Raw genomic sequence first — 26,694 nt, 5'->3', positions numbered from 1 at the left:
CTTTTTTCATTTTTAAAGGTTGTTTTCACGTTAGAAGCTGGTGTCCATTTAAATCCTTTGGCAGCTGGTATGTGTGTGTGTTTCTAAATATGGTCCCAGTGTGTGCAATAGTTAATTTGTAAACTAGCAGATTAAACTCTAAAATTAAGTCCTGCCTTTTACACTCTTGCCACCAGGTGGCTAAGAAAAAATATTAAGCAGGAAAACCCCAATAATTATGCGAAGGACTCATAATGACTTTCAATTTCTGCTTCAGCGATGAAATATGAAACTCTAGATGGACTGTGTTTCAGTAAGAAAACTGCTGAATAAGTGACAGAGGCATTTCAAGCAGTGCCAGGCCAGATGGACATTTCCATGAGTGTTTTTGTTTTCTTAAATATTGACAATGTTAAACTAACCAAATTTTGCTGAAATAAAACTTTTTGAGACTCTCTCTGAGCCTCTTCCACCTCTGGGCTGACCCCTGGATGTCCACATTATTCCTAACTAGTTGGGTTTGAGACAAGGGTTCAGCTTTTGGGCTTTAAGACTCCCAAGGGGAGGGTGACTAAGTCCTGATCACAGCAGGGCCTCCCAATCAGGAAAGTTGCTTGCAAAGGCATCGCTTGAGTTCATTTAGAATCAGTTCTAAAACCCAAAAGTAAAATGCATCAAGTTGAATGTTAATATATCTTGTATGTCTCTTCCACAGAGTCTTTTATTAATAAGATATTATAGGGAAATCTATGCATGGGGGGTGGTGACATAATAGGGTGGAAACGCCTTTAGGCTTTCTCTTCATGGAATGCACCTATTAAAGACAAGCACCATGTGGCACCCCCCACCCCGTCCCACGTTGCTACGGCATCTTGAGATGGTGGATCTTGTCCGGTGAATTCAAAACCCAGTTTTGAATACAAAAACCAGTTTCCTCGCCGGTGCTCATGTGGCCACTCAACTTCTGTGCTTTCCACTTTGCCCTCCAGTTATCTAATTTATTAACTTTGACAAGTAACCTCTTGGTTGTACATGATTTTATTCACAATTCATTTTTCTGACTCAAAGTGAACATGAGTGCCTTAATCCTCTAATGGGACTTAATTGCTTGTTTCAGTGCTTAACTCTGATCCTTTCTCAATCCCCACAGGGATGAGGCTCTTCCTGAAGGATCTGTGTTTGTTGTTCAAAACATAATCAGAAAGGTAATGATGTTTTTCTTGTGAAAGGAGCCAGAAATGCAGAATATTAGTTTTCTATTACATAAGTAGTATTCTCAAACTATTATTATAAAGGATAAAATTCAGTAGATAAAATGTAGAAAACTATAATTTGATCATTCTATGAGGCTACATTATTTCCTAGAAAAGTTTAAATTTTTATTGCCAGGTTTTGTTTTTTTTTTTAATGGAAATAAGCTATCATCTTCTGTGGAAGAAAGTTACTGAACTGATTTTCTACAGAGTTGGAATCAACACCCTGTGGCTTAACCATGATCATTTCTATGTAATATCAATCACCTTCCCAGGTATTTGCTTTGGCTCTGAAAAATGAAGGCCACAACTAATGCTTGATACGGCTTGATTCCCTCTCCCATTTATTATGTAGAATGTTCTTTTTTGTTTTATTTATAAGGGGCTTCCTTGAGAAGAATATAAGCTAGTAGATATATAAGATCTTTATAAAGGAAGGAGTTGGGATGGAGAACTTAGGCGGGAACAGGGTCAAGGGGAAAAGGGAATTAATTAACCTTCATCGGGTCCTGAGGCCTGACCCACAGTTGGCAGTCAGTAGTGATTAGCTCTTAGGGAGGCAGGATGAATGCAGTTTTAAAGAACAGGCATAGAAGTTCAGAGAGTTTAAATAACGTTCCCAGAGACCCACCGTTGTTTGTTAGGTGGTGGAGGTGGGAATTTGATTCAGCCCTGTCATTGTACCACAGTGTCCTTCTTTACACTTACGTGTGTGCACTGTGCCCTTTAATGGCCATCCAGCCCAATGATGTTCCCTGCAGGGGCTGGCCTGACCTGACCATCAGTGTCCTAGAACAGGCCTACCTGGGAGCATCTACTTCACATTAAAGCAGAGATGCAACCGCTCCTGATGGGCACTCTTCAAGTTGCTCTGGAAAAGCCCAAATGGCTCACCTACAGCTGTTTCTATCCGTTATTTATTGAATCAAGTACTTGCATTTTATTCAAGATGCCAACCATAACCCATTGCCGTGGAAGGAACTACTACATGGCAGGAGGAGAATGGGGTGGAAGACAGACTGTAATGTATGAGCCTCAGAAGGTAGCATTCCCTTCTGCAGCGGCAGTGCTGCCCTCTCGTAGCCTGGCCCAGAGGTGTGTGTCAGGAGGGGCCCAGTGTGTTTGTTTCTGGCCTGAGTGAATCACAGGCATATTTTGAGTTAGCCCTGGCTGTGGTCTGAGCGGATCTGGCCAATGAAATAGTCTTTTCACATATTCTGATGGCTGTGACCTTCACAGCAGCCCTTGGAAATCAGCTGAACACGACGTACAAGGAACAGGAGTATAGGGCGATAAGGAACGCGAAAAAGAAAAACTAAACCCAAAGCTAGCAGAGGAAGGAAATAATACAGATGAGAACAGAGGTGAATAGAGAAAAATCAATGAAACCAAGAGTTGATTTTCTTAAAAGAGCAACAAACTTTTTAACTAGATTAACTAAGAAAAAAGAGAAGATGCAAATAACTAAAAAATGAAAGAACGTTAAAACCCATTTTACAAAAATATAAAGGATTGTAAGAGAATACTGTGAACAATTGTATGGCAACAAATTGGTAACCTAAATGAAATGGATAAATTCCTAGAAACACATACCTTACTAAGACTGAATCATGATGAAATCGAAAATCTGAACAGACCTATAACTAGTAAGAAGATTGACTCAGTAATCAAAAGTCTCTCCACAATGAAAATTCCAGAACCAGTTGGCTTCACTGGTGAAGTCTACCAAACATGTAAAGAGAATCAGCATGAGTTCTCCTCAAACTCTTCCCAAAAATTTAAAAGGAGGGAAACACTTCCAAACTCATTCAATGAGGCCAGCACAACTCTGATAACCAAAGGCAGAAGAAAAGTACAGACTAATATCTCTGACAAAGATTGATGCAAAAATTCTAAACAAAATACTAGCAAAGAGAATTCAATAACACAAAAGGATTATATACCATGACCAAGGGGGATTTATTGGAATGCAAGGATGGTTCAACATATGAAAATCAGTCAATATAGTACACTACTACCTTTTTTTTTTGCAGTACATGGGCCTCTCACTGCTGTGGCCTCCTGCTGTGGAGCACAGGCTCCAGATGCATAGGCTCAGCAGCCATGGCTCACGGGCCCAGCCACTCCGCAGCATGTGGGATCCTCCCGGACCGGGGCATGAACCTGTGTCCCCTGCATCGGCGGGCGGACTCTCAACCACTGCGCCACCAGGGAAGCCCTATAGTACACTACTGTAACAGAATGAAGGAAAAAAAAACTATCCTCTCAATTGGTACAGAAAATCATTTGACAAGATTCAACACCACTTCATGGTAAAACACTTAAACTAGGAATAGAAGGAAATTACCTCAGCCTAATAAAGGCTGTATATGACAAGCCCATAGCTAACATCACACTTAATGGTGAAAAAGCTTTATAGATAGGGATGTTTGCTTTTACCACTTTTATTCAATATAGTGATAAAAGTTATACGTGGACAATCAGGCAAGAAAAAGTAATAAAAGACATCCAAATTGGAAAGGAAGAAGAAGGATTCTGTCTGTCCACATGATCTTATGTAGAAAATCCTAACATTTCTACAAGAAAACTATTAAAACTAGTAAATGAATTCAGCAAAGTTGCAGGGTACAAAATCAGTGTACAAAAGTCAGTTGCATTTCAATACATTAATGATGAACAATCCAAAAAAAGTTTTTTAAACAATTCCACTTACAATAACATCAAAAAGAATAAAATACTTAGGAAACTTAACCAAGGAGATGAAAGACTTGTACACTGAAAACTACAAAACATTGTTGAAAGAAATTAAATAGGAAGACCTCTTCATGGATTGGAAGACTTAATATTGTTAAGATGTCAGTACCACCTAAACAGATTTAATGCTATTCTTGTCAAAATTCCCAATAGTGTTTCTTTCAGGAAAAAAAAAACCCCAAAAAAACCCATCCTGAAATTCATACGGAATTTCAAGGGACCCCAAGTGAGCAGAGCAATCTTGAGGAAAAAACAATAAAGTTGGAGGTCTCATATGTCCTGATTTCAAAACATACTGCAAAGCTACAGCAATCAAAACAGCATGATACTGACATTAAGACAGATATGTAGATCAATTGAACACAATAGAGAATGCAGAAATAACCCAGAAATAAATCCTTAGATATATGGTCAAATGATTTTTGACAAAGGTGGAAAGACCAACAGGGAACAGATGGTCTTTTCAACAATTGGAAAACTAGATATTTATATGCAAAAGCATGAAGTTGGGTCCTTACTTTACACTGTATACAAAGATTAACTCAACATGGATAAAAGTGCTCAACGTAAGAGCTAAACTATAAAACTCTTAGGAGAAGACACAGGGCAAAAGCTTCATGACACTGGGCTTGGCAAGGGTTTCTTGGATATGACACCAGAATGACAGGCAATAAAAGCAAGAATTGGGTGACATCAAAATTTAAAACTTCTGTGCAGCAAAAAACACAATCAACAGAGTAAAAAGGTGACCTCAACCTATGAAATGGGAGAAAATATTTGCAAATCATATATCTAATAAGAGGTTAATATCCAGAAGATACAGAGAACTCCAGTAACTCAACAAAGAAAAAAAGTCTGATTAAAAAACAGGCACCAGGGCTTCCCTGGTGGTACAGTGGTTAAGAATCCTCCTCCCAATGCAGGGGACATGGGTTCTAGCCCTGGTCAGGGAACTAGATCCCACATGCATGCCACAACTAAGAGTTTGCATGCCACAGCTAAGGAGCCAGTGGGCTGCAACTGAAGGAGCCGGCGAGCCACAACTAAGGAGCCCTGCCTGCTGCAACTAAGACCCAGCGCAACCAAAATAAATAAAACAAAACAAAACAACAACAAAAGAAAAAACAGGCAAAGGACTTGAAGAGACATTTCTCCAAAGAAGATATGCAATGGCCCACATGAAAAGATGTTCAACATCACTAATCATTACAGAAATGCAAATTAAGACTCACGATGAAACAAAATAAAAAGACAGCCCACAGCATGGGAGAAAATATTTGCAAACGAAGTGACCAACAAGGGAATTAATCTCCAAAATATACAACAGCTCGGGCTTCCCTGGTGGCGCAGTGGTTGAGGGTCCGCCTGCCGATGCAGGGGACACGGGTTCGTGCCCCGGTCCGGGAGGATCCCACATGCCATGGAGCAGCTGTGCCCGTGGGCCATGGCCGCTGGGCCTGCGCGTCTGGAGCCTGTTGCTCCGCAGCAGGAGAGGCCACGGCAGTGAGAGGCCCGCGTACCGCAAAAAAACAAAACAACAACAACAAAATACAACAGCTCATGCAGCTCAATATCAAAAAAACAAACAACCCGATCAAAAAATGGGCAGAAGACCTAAATAGACACTCAAAAGGAGACATACACGTGGCCAAAAAGCACATGAAACGATGCTCAACGTCGGTAATCACAGAAATGCAAATCAAAACTATTATGAGGTATCACCTCACACAGGTCAGAATGGCCATCATCAAAAAGTCTGCAAATAATAAATGCTGGAGAGGGTGTAGAGAAAAGGGAACCCCCCTTACACTGCTGGCAGGAATGTAAATTGGTAGAACCACTATGGAGAACAGTATGGAGGTTCCTTAAAAGCTAAAAATAGAACTACTATATGATCCAGCAATCCCACTCCTGGGCATATATCCAAAGAAAACCATAATTCGAAAAGATACATGCACCCCAGTGTTCACTGCAGCACTATTTACAATAGCCAAGACATGAAAGCAACCTAAATGTCCATCGACAGATGAATGGATAAAAAAGATGTAGTATGTATATACAGTGGAATATTACTCAGCCATAGAAAAGAACGAAATAATGCCATTTGCAGCAACATGGATGGACCAAGAGATGATCATACTAAGTGAAGTAAATCAGAAAGAGAAAGACATATATAATATCACTCATGTGGACTCTCATTTAAAAAAATGATACAAATGAACTTATTTACAAAACAGAAAAACACTCACAGATTTCAAAAACATTATGGTTACCAAAGGGGAAACGGGGGGGGGGGGATAAATTAGGAGTTTGGGATTAACATACACACAATACTATATATAAAATAGATAACCAACAAGGACCTACTGTATAGCACAGGGAACTCCTCAATATTCTGTAATAACCAATATGGGTAAAGAATCTGAAAAAGAATGAATATATGAATATGTATAACTGAATCACTTTGCTGTACACCTGAAACTAACACAACATTGTAAATCAACTATACTCCAATAAAAAAATTAAAAAAAACCCACAGTGAAATACCACCCCACACCCTTTAGGATGGCCACTATAAAAAAAGAGAGAGAGAAGGGAGGAAGGGAGGAAATAAGTACCAGTGGGGATGTGGAGAAATTGGAACCCTTGTGCACTGTAGGTGGGAGTGTAAACTGGCCGTCACCAGCCTCTCTGGTCCCCAGAGTTGCTACATTACTGGCTTTCTCTTGGCGACACACTCCCGTCTCCGGTACCCTAGTGAACTCTTCTCACCACCCGTCTAAGCAAGCAGCTCCTGAGGCACTGCTGCTTCCTGTCCCACGTCGAGCCTCCAGAAGAACACAGTGGCCGAGCCGGGGCCCCGTGAGGGAAGGCCCGGTGGTGCAGTGGTGCGAGGAACAGGCTCCTTTATCCCCGCTCTGTCCCTAAAGGCCACTCCCCGTGACCCATGAAGACAACAGATGGGAGAGGGCAACGAGATTCTGGAAGATAGATAGAGAGATGAGTGCTGGCTGACTCAGCAGCCTCGAGACACCGGAAACCTAAATCCCTGCTGGGAAGCCCGCCAGCAGCGCCCCGGACGCCAGGGAAGCTCCCACTGCTGCCCTGTAGTCGTGTGAGGGCGGGGTGAGGGGTGGAAAAGGAGGAGGGGGCCGTTTGAGCGGGAAGCAGAGACCCCGACCGTCCCTCTGCCCAGCAGGGCAAGGGTGGGTTACTGTCGGGAGAAGCTTAGCGGGAAGTCTGGTGTCGGGAGGACCAGGCCCAGCCAAGGGTGCAGGCGAGGGGCACCCTAAAGAAAGACGGGGAGGGAGAGGAGTCCACATTCCTGTGGATTCCATTATCCAGCCCTCACGCCAGGCCGGCCAGTCGACAGGCTCCCCCTCACACACAGCTTCCTGCATGGTGTCCCACTTTCCACGTGAAAGGCCAGCCAAGGATACTGAGATGCTTGAAGAAAACCTCTTAAACATAAAACAAGGAGAAGAGAGGAATTTAGGAGAAGTAGAGGCAATACTGGGAAAGATAAACTTAAAACCCCTCCAAATTCATGATGAGGAGAGATGGGATTATGCTGAGAAAGAACTGGATGCTGACGAAATGAGGGAACAGGAAAAAGATCTTGGAAATAAATATGGTGGCAAAAATATTTTTCAAAATAATAGAAGTGCTGGAAGATAATAGACTACAAAAAGAAAAATGGGAGATTAATCCAGGATATGCAACATCTGAGTTCTGGAGACCCAGAAAGAGAACAGGAAGGAAGGAGAGGGAAGAAAATTCCTAGGACCCAAGATAATGAGTCTTCAGATGGAAGTTTCTGGCACAATGAATGAAAAAATCCCACATGGAGACTCCTTATTATAGAACCTCACAATCCAAGGGCGAAAAGAAGCCCCTAGGAGCCTCCAGAGAAGAACCTGAGTCCCGTACAAGTGGTTGTGGGTCCCAATGGCCCTGGATGTCTCAGCATGAACGGGAGCATCAGAAGACAAGGAAGAAACGACTTCAAAATTCTGGAAGAAAGCAGTGAGAAAATCTCACCTAGTTACACTGTTAAGTGAGGTTGGGAAAGAACAAGCTTCAGTAAAATGAGGGAGTCAACCAAGAAGGGGCCGTGGGACGCAGGGACAGGGCTCTGGGAGAAGCGTGGGATGCACTGCAGACCAGGCTGGAGCAGGGAGGCCGCCGGGAGCCACAGCTCCCGGGAGGAATGGAAGCCGCGGGGGGTCAGGGCCGAAAGGGTTCCTCAGGTGCCTTCAGAAAACATGAGGCCGGAGGCTGTCAGAGGAACTGGAGCAAAGCGCAAAAAAGGAAAAAAGGCCGAAGTAATTTTCAATTCCAAAAAAAACCAGAAGTCCAAGAAAGGAAATTAATCATAGTACACTATGTGCCTTATCTGAGAACAGTGTCTACATAGTCTTAATGCTGAACTGAATATGGATTTGACCAAAAATTGTGATGTGAGCCTATTGGAGGAATGTGGGGCGAGAGGCAGGCGCCAGGCTCTATAGCAGGAACGTCTGACGCAGCCTTACCGAGTGGGCGGGACCAGCCCCGGGTGTCAACTCCTGCACCACCACAGCAGTCCTCCAGGCAGGTGGCTGTCTGCCTCCTCTGACAGTCCAGGAAGCCGGGGCACAGAGAGGTTAAGTTGTTTGCCTAAAGTCACACAGCTAATAAGTGGCAGAGCCAGGATTTCAACCCAGGGAAGTTGGTTCTAAAGTCTGTGCTTTAAACCACTGTGCTCATCTGCTTTGGGTAGGAAGGCAGACAATTTAAAACATCGGGAAGCAGCGGTATAACCAACAACGTGGAGACAAATACCAAATGCAACAACAGTTCAGGGGCTTAAACAGGTCTCTTCAAGAGAGTGGGAATGGGTAGGGATTTTAGTTTCCTTGTGAAGTTATTTGACTTTATCTTACGGACACGTGTTGCTTTAAAATCTAATCAAAGGGCGGGGACACGAGAGCACCAGCGATCAGGAGTGACGAGCAATGTGATACCTCCAGTGTCAACTGGTCTGGCCCCGGCCCAGCTGTGTGGCCTCAGTCCTCACCAACCCGAGACTCGGCCTTGAGGGACTGGGCTGTTTCGCTGAGCTCTCAACTCTTCACGTTCTGGTAGCGAACAAGGCAAGCAGTGGTTTAGAGAACATGCGCCACGAAGAGAGCCAACCAGGGTGACGGAGAGCTGTGGTGGGTGCCGCTCAGGGAGGGTGTCACCTGGAAAGGGAGGCAAGGGCTCACGGCCACAGGCCCCAACAGGCTGAGCCCTGGAGAGTGTGCGGCCAGGCCCCTGGGGGCTGCACGGGGACAGGCCGGAGGGACCAGGCAGCGGGCCCACCAGGGTTTTGGGGGACGGTCCCGGCGAGGGTGGGAGCCGTGCATCCCACTTTGACCTGGAGTTGTTACTGCCAGAACATGCTGGAAGGCGGATGCAAGTGTGGGAGAGGGAAGGCGGGGCTGGCTGGGCTCCCGCCCGCCCTAGGCCCCCCGCTCCATCTCTCCATCCTCCCAGGCACGCCCTCCCGCAGCAGCAGTGGGCCTGCCGCCTCCTCGGCCCCTGCACCTCCGAGTCCAGGCTCTCCTCATTCACAGCTTGACTTGCATACCTGGGCAGCCGCTGCTTAAGCCTCACCACTCCGATCTGCCCTTCCTCTGCTGTCAGTCACTACGAGAGCTCCCATCCCGTCTCTGTCCTGCTGAAGGCTGGCGGCTGAGACCGAGGCGGCAGAGAGGAAGGGTCGGCCCGAGTGGGCAGCTGTGATGGCCTGTGGGCACCACCCATCCTCCCTGGACGCCCTGAGGAGGTGGGGCGAGGCCCAGACCCCCAGACCAGCCCGTGTTTGCTGGGAAGAAAGTCGAGTCCTGTGAGTTAAGTGTGACTTCTCCAAGGGCCACTTGGCCATGTGACTGGCGGCAGAGCCCGCTTGGCACACCGGGGCCATGTCCCTCGGTGTCTGAAGGGCTGGGGGCAAGCGGGGCAGCTAGATGCCAGGCTTGGAAGAGGGGCCCAGGCTTGGAAGAGGGGCCCATACATTTAACTTTTCGTTTCCATTTTTGTTTGAGTCACTTTTACACAAATCACTTTGGTCGGTTATGTAATAATCTGTGGCCCAGACCCAGGAAGGGGGGTAAATATTTACCTTCTCTCTCACTGGAGACATGGTCGGTCGCTGGGCTGAGTCACAGGGAGGCGGTGTCACCCTCTAGAACCTTGAAGAAGGAAGGAACACAGAAAGGTGCAGCTAACGTTTTGCTGCGTCTTGCCAGGGCCAGAATGTAAATTTACTGCTGAAACCGGAATTCTCTTTGGTAGCCGATGGCAGGTGATTATTCATGTATATAAACATACACGTGTGTGTGTGTGTATATATATGTTTCTATTTGCTTATCGTTATTTTTACTTTTCTGTAATATTTACTGTTTAAAGTCCTCTTAAAGAGACTGAAAACTAACTGCTCTACAAAACCGCACTTCTGCAGGGCTTGCCGCCACGACGGGCTGCCTCATCTGACACGAGTCGCTCTTCCTGGAACCCTGCCTGGGAAGGGTGTCGTCTGGTCGGGAGTGGAGGCCCGGGGCGAGGCCACCCGTTTCCCCGCCGCGTGGGACCTGTGCGTCCGTCCTCGCTCGCTCGCAGCTCCCGGCTGCATGGCCCACGTGTTCGTGTACGGGACCCTGAAGACGGGCCAGCCCAACCACCGGGTCCTGCTGGAGAGCGCCCACGGTCGCGCGGCCTTCCGGGGCTGGGGTCGCACGGTCGAGCCGTACCCGCTGGTGATCGCGGGGCAGCGCAACATCCCGTGGCTGCTGAACCTGCCGGGCCAGGGGCGCCGAGTGGCTGGGGAGGTCTACGCCGTGGACGAGCAGATGCTGCGCTTTCTGGACGAGTTCGAAGGCTGCCCGGACATGTACCAGCGCACCCGGGTGACAGTCGCTGTTGAGGGGGCGGGCGGGACCCTACAGTGCTTCGTGTACAGCACGGCCACCTACCCGCCCGAGTGGGTCCACCTCCCGTACCACGACGATTACGACTCACAGGGGGAGCACGGGCTTCGCTATAGTCCGCGGGAAAGCAGATGAGAAGTGCGAGGGGAACGGCCGCCCGAGGACCGAGAGCCTGGTGGTTGGAAGATGGCCTCACTGGTCCGCACTCACTGAATGCAAAAGCCCGAGAACACCCTTTGAAACAAACATTTATAAATCTCTATGGGGGGTGGGGGGGTGGGGCAGCCGATTTCCCAAATAATTTTGACATGACTAATAACAAGATTGTTTCCTGAAATCTGTCTTGCTGATGCTGCTTTATTGCTTGCTGCTTAAAGAGCATCATGGGCTTGAACGTACTGGATGAGAAAAACTCAGAATTTTAATTCCCCTAAATGACATTTTGAAAACTCATGTTATGCTTTTATTATGTTGGTGTTTTTTGTTTTTTCCTTTGCTTTGCTTTAGTTTGAAGATAACATTTAAAATGAATATAAAGACTTTGTGTGGCAGCTAGATTTTAACAGCCCTGCTCTATCAGTTCTGTCTGACCTGTAGCACTGAGAAATTTTTTTAAAGTTGATTTTAGACGTCTCAATGTAATAAAAGAACCTCAAGAAAAACACGCTGTATTTTAGAGTACTTCTGAATATATATAACATCATTCTTCATAATTTTCAGATCAGGCTTATTACAGAGATTATTAAAGATCATTTAAGGTTAAACTAGATGTTTTGGGAAATCAAATATAAAAGCATTGGTGCTATTGTTGGCCCTCTTTTTAAGTCTCCTTATTTGGTAGAAGGTTCTTTTCATTCTCATCTAGCAAAATAGCAAGCGCCCACTTGCTGGCAGAGCAGCTGAACAGCCCAGTTTCAGACGGAAGCTCACGGGAGCGCAGGGCAAGGCGCGGTCCCTGCCCCCACAAGTGAGCAGCGTTTGGGGGCGGGCCTTTTGGAGAAGAACCAACACATTAGTAATTTGTTTTTCAGGCCTGACAGAAAGCTTCGCTTCCAAATACAAACAGCACCTAAAATAATTTTAGCAAGGCACGAAGTACCAATTACTACCCACCTCCATCTGATAATCTGTCAGGGTTAGAGTCAAATCAGCGTAGGACTCTGCCTCTACTTCCTTACCAGCAAAGTACGAAATGTATTCTGCGAATTTCAGAGCCAGGTGAAAACGCAGCGGCTGGTTCCGAGTTAAGCTCGTTCTCCACTGGGAGAGCTCACTCGCTCTTCAACTTAACGGTAGACTGTGATCTGTAACTGCATCTGCCACAAAAGCATGACCGTGATTTTTAGCCCTTTTTTCTTAATTGGAAACTTGCTTCACAAAAACACAGAAAGGCGAGTATGGGTGTCAGCTGATGAGTTGTGGCAGCCCCGCCCACCACCACTGGGCCAGGGGAGCCCCGAGTGGTACCCGCACCGGTGCCCTGGGACGGGGAAGGGGGTCGCCCCTGGGGACTGGGGGTCCACACTCACCGTTAGAGCCACACAGGAGGGATTTCCAGGACCATCATCTGCGCTGTCTGGGCTTCGGGAGGTTATGAACGACCAGAAGCAGGAGTTAGGTCCTCAAGCAGGATGAAGCAGGTAATCAGGTTACAAAGTGGCAAATGCTAACAACGAAACTGAGGGCCAAGAACTGGGATTTATATAAATTTTTAAAAAGGATCCTGATGAAACACTAGTATTTAAAGTCTACTGGCACAGCCCATAGCCTCTTATGTATATTGTCTTCATTCAAAAAAAGGGCAAACTAATATTTAGACAAATGTTCAGTTTTATTGATTTAATTTTGACACTAGGAAATCTCACAGCAGAAGTACAAATCTTTTTTTTTTTGGTTTTTTTTGCGGTATGCGGGCCTCTCACTGTTGTGGCCTCTCCCGCTGCGGAGCACAGGCTCCGGACGCGCAGGCTCAGTGGCCATGGCTCACGGGCCCAGACGCTCCGCGGCATGTGGGACCTTCCCAGACTGGGGCACGAACCTGCGTCCCCTGCATCGGCAGGCAGACTCTCAACCACTGCGCTGCCAGGGAAGCCCAGAAGTACAAATCTTATGTACAAGTATTTATATATCAGTAAAAATTTCCATTGGTGATTTTTTGGCAGAATGTTGGTCTTGACTATATGTGGAATAAATATGACCATGTAAAATCTGCTACACAGGGGTGTTCCTGCAAAACGCTTGAATAAATTGAGTGTGAAATAACAATAATACGAATGGCTAATTAAATCGGGTGATGACTGAAAGGCTATAAATACTTCATTCCAGTTCCACTAGCAGATCTCCTTCTCCAACTGTGTCTCCAGCTTTACAATGCACCGATTTCACCTTGAATTAAAAAAAAAGGGGGGGAGGAGGGTAAGAATTATTAACTAGACCAGGAGGAAGCAATCTCGTCATCCATTTCTGGACATGAAGGGAGAGCCTGGCGGGCTTTGGAGCAGACAGAACATTCGGAGGTAGGGCGTCCATCATAGGGGACCTCGAGCACAGGGACGTCCTCGCTGCCGCCGTGGGCTGTGAGTCGCCACCTTCCCCTCCTTATCTTTGTCGGTCCTAAAAGCTGCTGGTCGCAGGGCATCTGTGCTGTCCTTTGCACAGGGTGCCCTCGGGGGTCTCAGCTGGCAGTGATTATGCTGGATGAGTCTCCACACCCGGGAGAGTTAATGGTGTACTTAGTGTTAAACAGACAAACCCATTCGCAATTATACAGGAGTCAAAACAGGTACTAATTAACAGGAGAAATTCCCTAGCCTGACCAGAAGCCTCCTTCTGAAGGGAAATTAAATTCCTCAGAGAACGAGCGCTGCTCTTGGCGGCGCGACGTGGGGCAGGCACTGGGCTCCCGTAACGCTGCCTCCGTGCCCTTTCACTCCACTGATTTCTCCCGATTTTAGTCAACTTTTGCTTTCCCAAATTTGTGTTCACTTTTAAAACTAGAGACAGTCATTTGACTTGGAAGTTCTTGCTGGGGCATGAAGATGAATGATGATGGGTTGGAAGTTAACTGGCCGTCTGGGCAAGTGGCAAACAGGAAAAGTGGAGAGACGTGGGGTTGGGTGCCCTGGCCTGTGTCCCCGCGTCTCTGCCATGAGCCAGCAGCAGCGAGAAGGGCCTTCTCCCCTCGAGTTCCAGCCCGGGGTCTCTCGGGACCAAGAGAAGCTGTGCAGTGACACTTGAAAGGCCTCGTTCCACAGGAGCTATTTGCACTGAAGTGGCCGCTTTTTATGATCTGAAGCCGCCGGTGTTTTTACAGGATGTATTTGTCATGATGCTGCGATTCCAGAGTGGAGGACCTGCTTCCACTGTGAACAGGCCCCCGGGAGGAGAACTGGCCTCTCAAAGCAAAAACTGCCAGCCCCAGGCTCAGGGGCCCGGTCCTCCCTGCCCTGTGGGGCAGGGCCAACGTGCAAGTTCACCCAGAGCCCATCACCACCCTGACAGCACCAGGGCCTCCCCAGGAGACCCAGGCCCCGAGGACATAGACCACGCAGACGGGGAGGGAGCTAAGGCCATGTTCACTTTGGCGTCAGTGCCTCAGTCCAGCACACGGGCCGCTGGTGCATCTGACGTATATTCTGGGCCCCCAAACGAGGCCAAGTGCTCGTCACAGAGGGGAAAGCTCATGACAGTAATGCAGCGTAAATGCTGACTAACCCCAAGGGACAAACAGAACAATTTTTACAAGAGCAGAAACCAACACTTGTTCATTTCTTAAAGGGTCATCAGGTATGAAAAGCAGGATTCCCCCGAAGCTGCAGAGCATGCCAATCTCCTCTCCCAAACCCCGAGGAGACTGGGTGCAGCCGTCTGATGCCCCTCCATCCTGGTCACACGCTGGGCCTCTGCCCTCCTGGCTGGGGCTGGACTGGGGCGTCCCCCTCGGCCTGTTCTCTGAACATCGGTTTCATTTCCTTTGGGGCAGGCAACTGGAGGCTGTGTCTCTCTGATGCAGACTTCACTGGCAGCTGACAGTACCTTCTGCCAGGACACCCACTGTCCCCAAGGCTCAATCGCGCCTTCCAGGCATGGCCACAGTGCAGGACACAGCCAACCTACACTGCTGTCCCCACCCCACCTGACCTGCCCTGTCTCTCCTCGCTCCACTGTGTGGTATTTTCAAACCAAACCATCCTTCAGAAAAGGATCGTTCTGCTACAAGTGGTGCCTTTCTAGTCGCAGGAAGAATAATGAAGTTATTGCTTAAAAAGACTTTTCTATTTTCTTCAATGAGAAAATTCATTTAAGAAGTTTTACTCTTAACAGATGTCAGTACTAATACATCTTTTTTTCCCTCCCTAAATCGTTAGGTCCCACGCGTGGATGTGGGTCTTTCAGCTTTTTTTTTTTTTAATTTATTACCCAGGGATTCCCTGGTGGCGCAGTGGTTGAGAGTCCGCCTGCTGATGCAGGGGACATGGGTTCGTGCCCCGGTCCGGGAAGATCCCACATGCCGCGGAGCGGCTGGTCCCGTGAGCTATGGCCGCTGAGCCTGCGCGTCCGGAGCCTGTGCTCCGCAACGGGAGAGGCCACAGCAGTGAGAGGCCCGCGTACCGCAAAAAAAAAAAAAAAAAAAAAAATTTATTACCCATTTACTTATTTTTGGCTGTGCCGGTTCTTCGTTGTGGTATGCGGGATCTTTAGTTGCAGCATGCGGACTCTTAGTTGCGGCATGCAAGCAGGATCTAGTTCCCCAACCGGGGATCGAACCCGGGCCTCCTGCACTGGGAACACAGAGTCTTACCCACTGGACCACGAGGGAAGTCCCCCTTTCAGCTCATCTTGATCTAAAAGTGAATTGTTCTCTTTGTGGAGAAATTATCTTGAAAAGTTGCATTAACTTTTTTTTTTTTTGCGGTACACGGCCCTCTCCCTGTTGTGGCCTCTCCCGTTGCGGAGCACAGGCTCCGGACGCGCAGGCTCAGCGGCCATGGCTCACGGGCCCAGCCGCTCCACGGCATGTGGGATCTTCCCGGACCGGGGCACGAACCCGTGTCCCCTGCATCGGCAGGCGACTTCTCAACCACTGCGCCACCAGGGAAGCCCTGAGTTGCATTAATTTTTGCAATCTCTAAAACCATTTCCTGCTGTGTCACCTAAGTCTCAGATAACTAACTGCCTCTAAGACAGATGTAAACATTAAAAATTAAAGACCCCTTAATTCGAAAGACATTAAGGTGAAGAACAGTTGTTCTTTGACTCCCTGGATGTCACACAGACTCTCCTAGAAGGCCTGCAGGTCACGTGAATGCAGAACACAGAGAGCCCCGATTGCAGCGCCCTCGTCCGCAAGAGGGAGAGGCTGGGAGAGACCCCGTCCGCCGTCCCCCTCAGGCCCCAACCATCCAAGATTCCAAGGTGGAGGTTCTGCTTCCTGTCACAGCGGCCTGGGCTGGGGGGACCTCGGGGACATACCTTGCCAGTTTTCCCAGCTGTCATACTGTTCTGCATCTTCATGGCTTCAATCACACAAATTTCCTGACCTTCTGCTACCTGGAAAATGAACAAAAAGTGGACAGAAGTTTTAAGAGCATTTGAATTTTGCAAGAATGTTCAAGAGTGAGGCCATTAAGAGAATCTTTTTGTCAAATGCTCTGAAATATAATCCAAACAGCAGCAATAGCCTCTAATACTTCGTATTCCAAGTACATCTTCGGGGACCGCAGAGAAAGGCCATTCCTTCTATCATCAAGTCCTTGTTAGAAAAACATCCCTGATATTGGAGGCTCTGGGTGCTGCTTGTGGGGCCTCTCCTGGGAATCTCTGAATCTGCCTCTGCCACAGAGCTGTGGCAGAAATGGAATGCCTTCCACTTACGTGAAATGTCCAGGATTAGCACGTCTCTACGGACAGAAAGATCTGTGGCTTCCAGGGGCGGAGGGGAAGGGGGAGTGCTTGCGGGTGGGTGCAGAGGTTCTGCGGGGGTGATGAAGTGCTCTAAGATTGACTGTGGCAATGGTTGCACAATTCTGTGAACAGACAAAAACCACTGAAGTGCACGCGTTAAAGGGGTGATTGTATTGTATTGTGAAGTTTTATCTCAGTAAAGCTGTTAGCAAAAAATGGAGTTTCTGTCCGTAGCCCTGGGGGGCCGGGAACAACATCCAAGCACCCGGGCCATGGGGACCGCTCTCCCAGCCTTTGCATGGCATGCCAAGGACTGACAACCGGGTGGCTCCCAGAAAGCGCCTTCAGGGAGTGATTTCTGGAGCTCCACCCATTCCTTGCAAGGAGGCCGGTAGCTCCCAGGGGCACTGGCTCAAGCTTCGTGCTCAGCTGTTTGCCTTCTTGGGTGAGGGAAATCCAGGCACAGCTGGGTATAAATCCCCTGGGGTTAAACCTGGGACTCCCACCCAGGAGTCAGCTGTGACTAAAGGCCCTTGTATCTATTCTCCTTTCTCTGCCCTTGATGGGTAAGCACCAAGGAACTGGGCTTGCATTTTTCTCCCATCTTTGTGAAAAGGGCCTTGAAGTCTTTGAAATGGGCGAGCTGAATTTCCTGGGGCACCGGCTGTGTGGGGTGCTGGTAGGCATCCTGGCATGGGGCTCCTGGACCCTTGTGCTCATCCAGCGTTGCAGAAGTGCCTGGAGAATGTTCTTTCCTGAAATCCCCAGACGATCTCCAAGCCCCCCTCCCGGCCCCCCGTGGGGCACAAGCTGTCTCGCTGGCATCGGGACCGCCTGAGCCCTATGCGTTCCTCTCCTCTGCTGATCAGGTGGTGGGCTGCTTTTTCCTGGCACAGAAATATAGGAAGAGAGGGGATGCCAAAGCTTTGGTGCTGGCACGGAGGCGACACTGCGCTGGAGAGCTGGGCACACACGCCGTGCTCGCGGCCCTTTGTGACTCACCGTCACCTGGCACCTGCATTCCAGAGAGCGGAGAACTAACTTGCTAGGGTTGCTCTTCAACACGCAGAGGGAGAGCAGTGAGGGAGGCTCCAGGGCAACGCGGGTCCCAGTTGGGGTGTCAGAACAGCCAGCCCTCAAGGCGTCATTTCCGAGCCTTTTTCTCCCTTTTTCAAAGGCAGGCAGGCAGGGACCAGACAAGATGGGAGGAGGGCACGTCCCCAGAAGTAGCGCCTGCTGAGTAACTCCACACACAAAATGCTGGCGGGCCCGGGACACGGCTCTCAGGCAGAGGCTGAGGGTCCAGAGCTGGCCTCACGCAGCAGCATCCCCACTCAGAGACGGGGCATCCCGGCATCAGGGCCCGTGGCTTTCTGGGAAATGGATCTGATATTCAGCCACGGAAATTCCATCCAACAATCAGTGATCGGCTCTGGGAACTCCTTCCTCCCCGATGGACCAGTGCCTGCAGTGGGCGGCTGCGTGCATTCGCCTCGCCCCCTCCCCCAGCCGGGCTTCCTGTGCTGGTGTCTGAGCGCCCAGGGCCCGTCTGACCAGGACCAGCCCCAGCCCCACGGGCTTCTCTCGGGCGGGCGTGAGCTTGCTCTCCTGCAGCTGCTCGGCCCACTGCTCAGCGCCGCTGGCTAGAATGCTCTGTGGGATTAAGTGAATTCGCAGTTAACGCGACTATGAAAAAGAAACAAATGAAGCTGGGAGATTTCCAGTGGTCACTAAGGGGGTGGAGACCAAACTGACAATGATGTCCATAAGAAACTCGCAGAAGGATGGCCGGGCCCCGGGCCACAGCCCCACTCCAGGCTCGAGCTGGCCAGGCTGGAGGTGAGTGAGAGCAGGGCCCGAGAGCCTGGGAGCAGTGGGAGATGGACGTGAAGTTTCTGGGGCTCCACTGTCGCTGTCCACTGACCGCCTTTCCTGGCAGCTCTGCGTGCTTGTGGCGAGGGTGATCTGCAAAGAGGTGACTTGCAGGCAACTGCGAGTGGTCGGTCCCCAATCATCCATCAGAAAAACAAAACCTCTGATTTAGCCGGAGACAATCCAGGAGACGTGGGCAAGTCTCCCAGGTAAAACACTCCCTTCTCTCAGATGGTGTCACTCTGGCAATGTGATTAAAAGGGCTTCAGAGAAGGTGCCTGCGGATTGGAAGTGCCAATCTGCTGCCAGACGGGCAGCGCCAGCTGCCCTGAATCTGGAACCATCCTCACGGCTCTGTCGTCCTTTTCTTTCCTGTTTCCTCTCCCTAGTTTCTTTCCCTGTTTCTGCTGGTCTCATATTATTTGGTGGAAATTTAAGTAATTCATTTTTCTCTTTCTCCGTTCACTCACAGCAATCTGCTTTGTGGTTTGTTTTTGCTCATTCGTTCCTAAAAGAGAAAGAACTCTTGGAAGTTGATCCTTGATGTTCCACCAAATAGTGAGACACATTTCCGTCAGCAGAAACATGTTATACGTGCACGCACGCAAACACATATACACACGTGAACTTGACCTAAATTCAAGCTATTTCATCCCTCAAAAACCCAAGTCAGGGAAGCAAATACAGTACAAACTGTACGTCAAAGAACACAGACGGGGCTGTAACTGGGGGCTGCTCCACCAACCTGCTGGGCCGCAGTTCCAACAATAACCCAGACAAAATGACACAGGCCTCTCACCTCAACAATCTGGAAGCCTCCTTGTCCAGAGGTGCCTGCACCCTCCCCTGCCCTCCCCGAGCTCCGGAAGGCACTGGAAACACCGCCTGGATTCCCCCGTGTGCTCAGAAAGTGGGGACATTAACTGGGTGAGCAGAGAGGGCGCCTCCACGGCCAAGTCTCCCTCGGACAGCACGCACGCGGGATGCAGCCACTGCAGGGTTTGTGGGTGCACACTTCCCCAACACTCTGGTGAATCACTGCATAACGACTTAATGATTGTGACAGGATGTCTCCAACATCGGGCTTACAGAATGGTCACAAGCCTCGCAAGTCTCTTTGATAAACCTACTCAGCCTGATGTACTTCTCCGCTCCCTGTCTAATTGGTGTAAAGTTTGGAGGTCTGAATCCTGTATCTTTCATCCGGCTTATTGCGTCCTCTCCTTTGACATGGGGTCAAGGTTCACATTCGCATCTGATTATCAGAGCGCACTCATTAAGCGGGAGCCTGCCTTGCCCCAAAATGAGTAAGCTGGGGAGAAACCTCAGCCCATTTACTCAGCAGATTTTAGCATGCTTGGGAGGCCTGAATGTCACCCGGCACAGCTCTGTGCTGCAGAGTTTCAGACATCTCCAGCTGATGATTAATTGTGAGTGATGGGAAATAAAATCCAGTAAAGCCAGCTGCTTGCCACGGTCGGCAAAATGGCTCTGATGGATACAGGCTGCCAATTTTCCAGTTTTACTGGCAAGTCTTCCAAGTGTAATTAAGGGAAGTTATAAATGATATGGAAATCTATCAAGTTCCATTTATTTTCAGAGGACTCTTTCCCCAGAGACTTTTATCTTCAAGCTTATAGTCTGCTTTGTTGTGCTAATGATTTAAACCGCTTCTTATTTCTGATTAAAGCCCCCAATATCCTCTACCAAGTTTGCTTTACTCCTTCCCCAGAGATTAAAAGACACAGAACCTTCTCCAGCACATGTCCCTCTGAGACAACATGCTAAGGCTGGGACACATTTGGCAACTTGTATAGTTCAAACTGCAAATGCATGAAGAAAGCCCCAAGAAGGTGCACGAAGAGAAAGAGAAGAGAGGGGGGAGAAAGATCTCCACCAAACATAAAAGGAAGCCCCCAAAGTACAGACTTGAAAGCTGTGCTCAGGACCAGATATTCATCAGAAGGTAGTGTAGCTCACTAATGTTATTTGATTTGGAATAAAAGCATGAAAATGATGGCAAAGGCCTAAAATTGGAGATGTAAAGGATGACTGCACAGTATTCCATTTCTCAATTTCATCCTTCAGAGCCACAAAATGGGGGTGATACAGTGACGGGATGAGATTTACAGTAACAGCTGTGGTCTTCCCACACAAGGGAGGCCCTTCTAATGGGCTAAGGTCTGTTTTGAACAGACGGGGAGGAACAAAACAAGGTTCCCTATTAAGAGTGTGCAGTCATATTTCTGATAAAGAAAATGATTATGGGAGTCAGATTTCCTCCAAGACAGTCCCTAACCCTCTTTTGTCGTCCACAACCAGGGCTGTTTTAAAGGTATTATCCTTTAGATATAGGAAAGAGGCCATAAACGGCGTGGAGGGTTTTTCCCCTGTAAGCCTACTCTCTAGCAACTGTAAAGGATGCATAGGAAACTGTGCCAGTGGCATATGGCTTTCTACTGTGCTAAACATTCATACAAAAGACAGGTTCATCAGTCATTGGAGTATCTGGATAAAAAATTAGCTCCTGATGGATGGTATTTTGAGCTTACCTGCTGCTAGTACATTACCAGAGAAACACAGGTTTTGAAACCCACATGACATTAGAAACTGCAGACCATGAAATACGACACGTGCAGGAGCACATAATGTACGCCAGATTATACAAAATAATAAATAAGCTATTTAAACCCTCTGCCTAAAATTGGGCCCACTGCAAGGAACCCTGGGTCACTTCTACACAGGCCAATTAATGCACAGCATCTGCTGTATAGAAGCCGGGCATGAAGCACTTCCGAATGATTTCAGCAATTAAAAGAGAACTGTTTCCTGCCTGTTCAGACAGCAACTGTTTCAATGCAAGAGTGAGCACCAAATCACTGTGTGCAGCTGAAAAATTAAGTCCCCTTTTTTGGGGAAGAGGGGTGGGTGGGAGGAAGAATTTTTATGGAAAAAGGAGCCTCCTTTTGTTGTCCTATATTCTGTGTTTTCTGCCAGATTAGACAGAAGGCTTGGAGGGCGCAGCGGCCCGCCGCAGTCTCCCCTTCTGCTGCACCCGCCACCCGAAAGCAGGGATCAATATCAACCCTGCTGCCGACTCCACAAAAGTGAAAATCCTTCAATTACGTTTTTTAAGGCTGTGCTACTTAGAATACAGGTGCCTGAATGCAATGCATTTTAAGGCCCTTAGATCTGAAGAAAGACGCAGTTAACAGCCACAAGGAAAAGGCATCTCAGATTTGGTTAAAAGGCACTGCGAGGGGCTTCCCTGGTGGCACAGTGGTTGAGAGTCCGCCTGCCGATGCAGGGGACACGGGTTCGTGCCCCGGTCCGGGAAGATCCCACATGCCGCGGAGCGGCTGGGCCCGTGAGCCATGGCCGCTGAGCCTGCACGTCCGGAGCCTGTGCTCTGCAACGGGAGAGGCCACAACAGTGAGAGGCCCGCGTACAGCAAAAAAAAAAAAAAAAAAAAACAGGCACTGTGAAGATCTGAGTATAATAACTTCCTCTTTCTGAGCCGGTAAGATAGGCTGGTTAATATCCCCTGATATTTCCTGAAGAAGAAACATACGTTCCCATCCCAAGATCTTCGCGTAAAGAGGGTGGGAGAAGAGACCCCGGGGAACAGGGCAGTATGTAAGCAGTGTTGGAAGGAACCATCATTGAATTACAAAGAAAAGAGAGGGCAGGTGACAGAAACGCTGCCAAGCCCCTTATCTGCGGTGTAAGGCCTCCCTGAACGGGTCTGATCACCAGCGACTCACTTGGGAGGGTGCTGCTGGGGCTTCCTCCCTGGATGTGCCTGGGCGTCAGAGCAGGAGCCCAGAGGCTGGGGACAGAACACAGAGAGGCGGCCAGTATACAACGAGCCCAGTTTTCCCGAAAATTCCTTAAAATGAAGAAAATTACTACTCCCTACCACCCTCTAAGTTAGCTCAAAACTGGAGCCAGAACCTCTAAGGTACAAAGAGAACCAGTTCAAGTTGTCATTTATAGTACTTTTAACAAATCAGTCTGGATCCTCCACCTCTGTGAAGTAGGCTGCTTTAAAGGACTCAGTGAAATAATGATTTTTTTTTAATTTGTTAATTTTTTTTTTTTTTTTTAGCAAAAAGGTGAGAGGAGATATTTTGAATCTTGTTAAGGTTGGGGACTATCATCTTCAACAGTGTTTAAAACAAAGATAACATACCCTCTAATTCCAAGTAGATCCTCCCTTGAAAAACAAAATCAAATGCCAAACTTGTAGAAGACTTGTCTACAATATTTACTGATTGATCTACAAAAATATTTTATCTTATATTGATAATTATCATTAAGTTAAACTGTAAAAATTCCCAAACTGTTACCACCAACAAAAATTAATCATAACATTCAAAAATAAATGTCATCTGGAAAAGATAAAAAGGCCAAATTCAGGATAGCCATTACCTCTGAAGAGAGCAGGACAGGATTTCTCCTGGGGAGAGGCCACGGGGCAAGTTCACCGTATAAGCAATGTTTTATTGTGAAATAAAATCTGAAGCAAATATGGTAAACGTGAGCAGAGAGCATATGAGTACTTGTATTATTCTCTACAACTTTCTGTATGTTTGTAATTTTCATAACTTAAAGTTTAAAAATGTTACATAATGAATGCATGAAGCTATATACCTGCTTTCGAATACAATCTGAGGTATATAGGTGAAAAACTGGCAACTTGTCAAGTAAACCATTTGAATAACCACTGCTATAAAATATGGAAATTTAATCACTGCAATTACTTCACGAGTGTAAATCAAGGCATCCAGAAACTGGAAAATCTATCAAACAGCCGAGCCAGGACCTCTGCCAGGGAAAGATGCAGCTACCGATACTGGGCTGCGTGAAGCCCACGGGTCACTGCCAGACAAGCACGTCAGGAAGCCCCCACCCGGCCCTTCCCATGGGGAAGACGTAAGGCCAAGGGAGGCTTCAAATCCTGCTTCTTCCAGAAATGAAAAGGAAGGTCTCATGCCAAGTTTATTCTCAATTTCCCCTACATCAGCTGTAAGCTCAGTTACAGATGGTTTAGGGACAAAGGGCAGGTGTGAATATCGTTCTCTGAAACAGGGCACCTGTGTCTCCAAAGCGGTGGTGTCCCCCTGCCTGGAGGCCTCTCCCCAAAGGAGCACATGCACGGAGGAATATCAATCAGGGCGCAATCTGGGTGGTTCTCCCAGAAATCATTACACAGTTTCTGTTCTCCTTGGTGCACTTTTATAGTATATACCACTTTTGCCTAAGACATTGTTCATGAGAACAGCAATCTCAAACAGCTAATTAATTACCCTTCTGCTGCTAAAGGTCAATTCCGTCATCAAGCGGATCTTCCTCATCTTAGCCCCGCACAAATACTCCAAATTCTGTCTTACTAATATCAAACAGACTAAGAGGTAAGGAAAAGCAGCAACAGGTACTTAATATCCATCTGTTATTTTACCTGGTCCTACAAACTAATAACTCACAATATAATAATTAAGAAAGAAGGAAATGTAAGCGGGTATTCAGCCTGCTTCTGGTTCATGTCTCACTTAATCTGTGATGTTATTAAATAAGATGAATATTTCTGATGCAAAGCTGAGATGACTGCAGAATCTAAACGTAACTAGAAACCATCTTAATTAAAAGTAATATTAAAATATCCCCACGGGTTGCCTCATTTTTATTTTTTGTTTTGTTTCTGATATCAAAGTCAAAACGAAAATTGTGCCACAAACTCGGCAGCTGTAAGTCTAATGCTGGGGAAAAAATGTATTCAGCATTATTCTGAAAGAATATATATTTTTAATATTTTTGTTCAAGGAATCATAAAGATAGAAGTTTAAAAACTTAATACAAGTTATTTTTTAAATGCTAACTTTGATTATAGAAGTGCCCCTGGTTTATATTATTAAATGTACAGAAAAATAGGTATTTTTCAAACTGAAATGAAAATCAGTTATTGTAAACATATTTTCAGAAGGCAGACAAAAAAGGCACGTAGGAAAGGCATATAAAAGCCATTCTTGGCAACTGTTTCCTCAATTACATGTGTGATTCTAGATGTTCTCAATCCACTCCAACGTCATTTCTTTCTGGTTTGCGTGCTTGTATGCATTTTACTGCTTATGAACTGGCATGCCCTCCCGACATACTCAAAAAGGTTATTATACAATCATTTCAGAAATGATTTTCCTACCATATTTAATGTTAAATAGCAGGCAACGGACACTGAAAAAGTACTAGCGACGTTTGCTGGGTGAACTTGAAACAAGCACTTAGAGTAAAACCCAGCTTCTGAGCTGAGAGGGAGGGGGACCTCTCCCCACAAAGCTCTCTGAGCACACTGACCGCTTCCAAATGGCCACCTCGGATGATTTCGTCCTGAGCTGCTTAAGCTCTGTTAACGCCGTTTACTTCGCAGAGCAGATCTGTCCTTTATTGTCTATGACACTTTTGTGGAGCAGGTTATTGCCAGGCTCACCATTGTAAGATTTGTCAAGCTTTACTTATGCTAAATATAAAAATTACAGACAACTGGGATTTAAGCTATAAAAAATAACATTACAAAGAAAAATAGAATACTTGTAAGCCCTTAGCTGTGTTTTTGGTCCTTGTTTTCCTTGAAAATACACAGAGATGACTGATTCCGTTATCTTCCTACTGATAAGAGTGGAACCTGGCTCAGCTAGTGTTATTGCTAAGGACAAGACAACACGCCCTACAGTGTTAAAATAATCTTCAACCGCAAAACTTAAAAGCTACAAGTGTTATTTTCTTATAAAGGCCTCAAGTATGTGCCGTGCCTTAGGTCCAAGGAAATTTTCGACTGTTTTAATTACACAAGGCAGATTTAACTCTAGAAGTTGTTATAAGAGCCGACGATCAAACATCCCACCCCCTGCTTTTGGTTTAGCTATTAGCAGTTTGGGACACTTTTCACAAATAATAACTCAAGGGAAAATACTGTCTTATCAAAACACAATGGTACAGAATATGGAAGGAAGTTCTGCCAGGACCAAAAGTGGCACTGGAAGCTAGAGAGAGGAATGAAAGCAGGCCTTCCGTGACCAGCCCAGGCACATGCGTGTGCAGAGCATTTATTTACAAGTAAGGGGACCCGGAGACCAGGAGGCGGTTCAGCAACCCACCCCCCAACCCCCCACGGTGTGCTCTGACTTTAGAGAAATACATAAAATAGAGGCCCCAGTTCCTTCTCAAACCAAACCAGTCTTGAATACCCACGTTTAATTATCAGTGGTGGTTTCCAGTATCTGAGCTCCCCCCACGAACCGAGACTAACACCACACTGCTCCATTCCACCAAAAGCCCTGCCTTTCCCACGTTAACTTCTTAAGCAGGAAATGGAAAGTAGGAAAGCTAAGCCCTTCTGGTATCTGGACCAGCTGCTGGCAACAAGGAGGCTGCAGGCCCCCTGCTCTCTGGGGAGGGGAGCTGACAGCCTGAACTGCCCCCCCAGCAGGGTCCCAGCAGGGGCTGCCACCCTCTCCTCCTCCCTCCTCTCAGGTTCTGTCTGACTCAGGTGTTAGAAAAGTGAGGATTTCAGTGAAATGTGTATTTTTCTTTTTCCAAGCACAAATGTGATTTTATAATTAAAGCCACACAGTTAGGCCTGACAAGCTCAGGATGGCTGCACACAGCCTCTGTGGCTTCCAGAATAAGCTTAAGGAGGAAAATGGAAACAACAACAAGAACCCCTCCCGCTGTTTACCAACCTACACTTCTAGTCACCAGGAGACTGTCCTGACTGCTCTGGTAATGTAGTGAGTGTAGACACTCTTGACGTCAAGGCCAAGGGGCTGTCTTCTCAGGGCCGTAATCCTTCAGAACCAACAGATACAAGACAAACCCCTCCCCGACACTCAACACAGAATCTTCATTAAGCATCGCCTCTCCCAAATCCTTAACACTAGCGTGTTAATGAGTGTTTTCTTCCAGCAATGTCAATGCTTTCAAAG

General features: G+C 47.3%; 2 protein-coding genes across 9 annotated transcripts in view; one reads left to right on the top strand and one right to left on the bottom strand.

The window, feature by feature from the left end:
- GGACT (gamma-glutamylamine cyclotransferase) overlaps nucleotides 1-11,601 on the top strand; it is a 46,493-nt gene extending 34,892 nt beyond the window's left edge. For both annotated transcript variants that reach the window (XM_060288235.2, XM_030856811.3), the window contains exon 3: nucleotides 10,474-11,601. In XM_060288235.2, coding sequence (XP_060144218.1) covers nucleotides 10,643-11,074 — 432 coding nt within the window. In that variant the 5' untranslated portion in view covers nucleotides 10,474-10,642 and the 3' untranslated portion in view covers nucleotides 11,075-11,601. The remainder of the gene's footprint in view (nucleotides 1-10,473) is intronic.
- The window catches only part of PCCA (propionyl-CoA carboxylase subunit alpha), a 431,262-nt gene that overhangs the window by 20,357 nt on the left and 384,211 nt on the right, over nucleotides 1-26,694 (bottom strand). For 3 of the 7 annotated variants that reach the window (XM_060288232.2, XM_060288234.1, XM_060288233.2), the window contains 5 exons: nucleotides 16,412-16,489; nucleotides 12,469-13,324; nucleotides 12,118-12,255; nucleotides 10,135-10,204; nucleotides 6,354-9,704 (listed from right to left, as the gene is read on the bottom strand). In XM_060288232.2, coding sequence (XP_060144215.1) covers nucleotides 13,256-13,324; nucleotides 16,412-16,489 — 147 coding nt within the window. In that variant the 3' untranslated portion in view covers nucleotides 6,354-9,704; nucleotides 10,135-10,204; nucleotides 12,118-12,255; nucleotides 12,469-13,255. Of the gene's footprint in view, nucleotides 1-5,396; nucleotides 9,705-10,134; nucleotides 10,205-10,236; nucleotides 11,174-12,117; nucleotides 12,256-12,468; nucleotides 13,325-16,411; nucleotides 16,490-26,694 lie in introns of those variants that run through there. The other 4 variants (XM_060288229.2, XM_060288230.2, XM_070044087.1 and 1 more) reach the window with 4 other exon arrangements.

Source organism: Globicephala melas, chromosome 18 (genome assembly GCF_963455315.2).
Source record: "Globicephala melas chromosome 18, mGloMel1.2, whole genome shotgun sequence".
Lineage (NCBI taxonomy): Eukaryota > Metazoa > Chordata > Mammalia > Artiodactyla > Delphinidae > Globicephala > Globicephala melas.
Note: the sequence above shows the minus strand (reverse complement) of the source record. Positions and strands in the feature narration are given on the sequence as shown.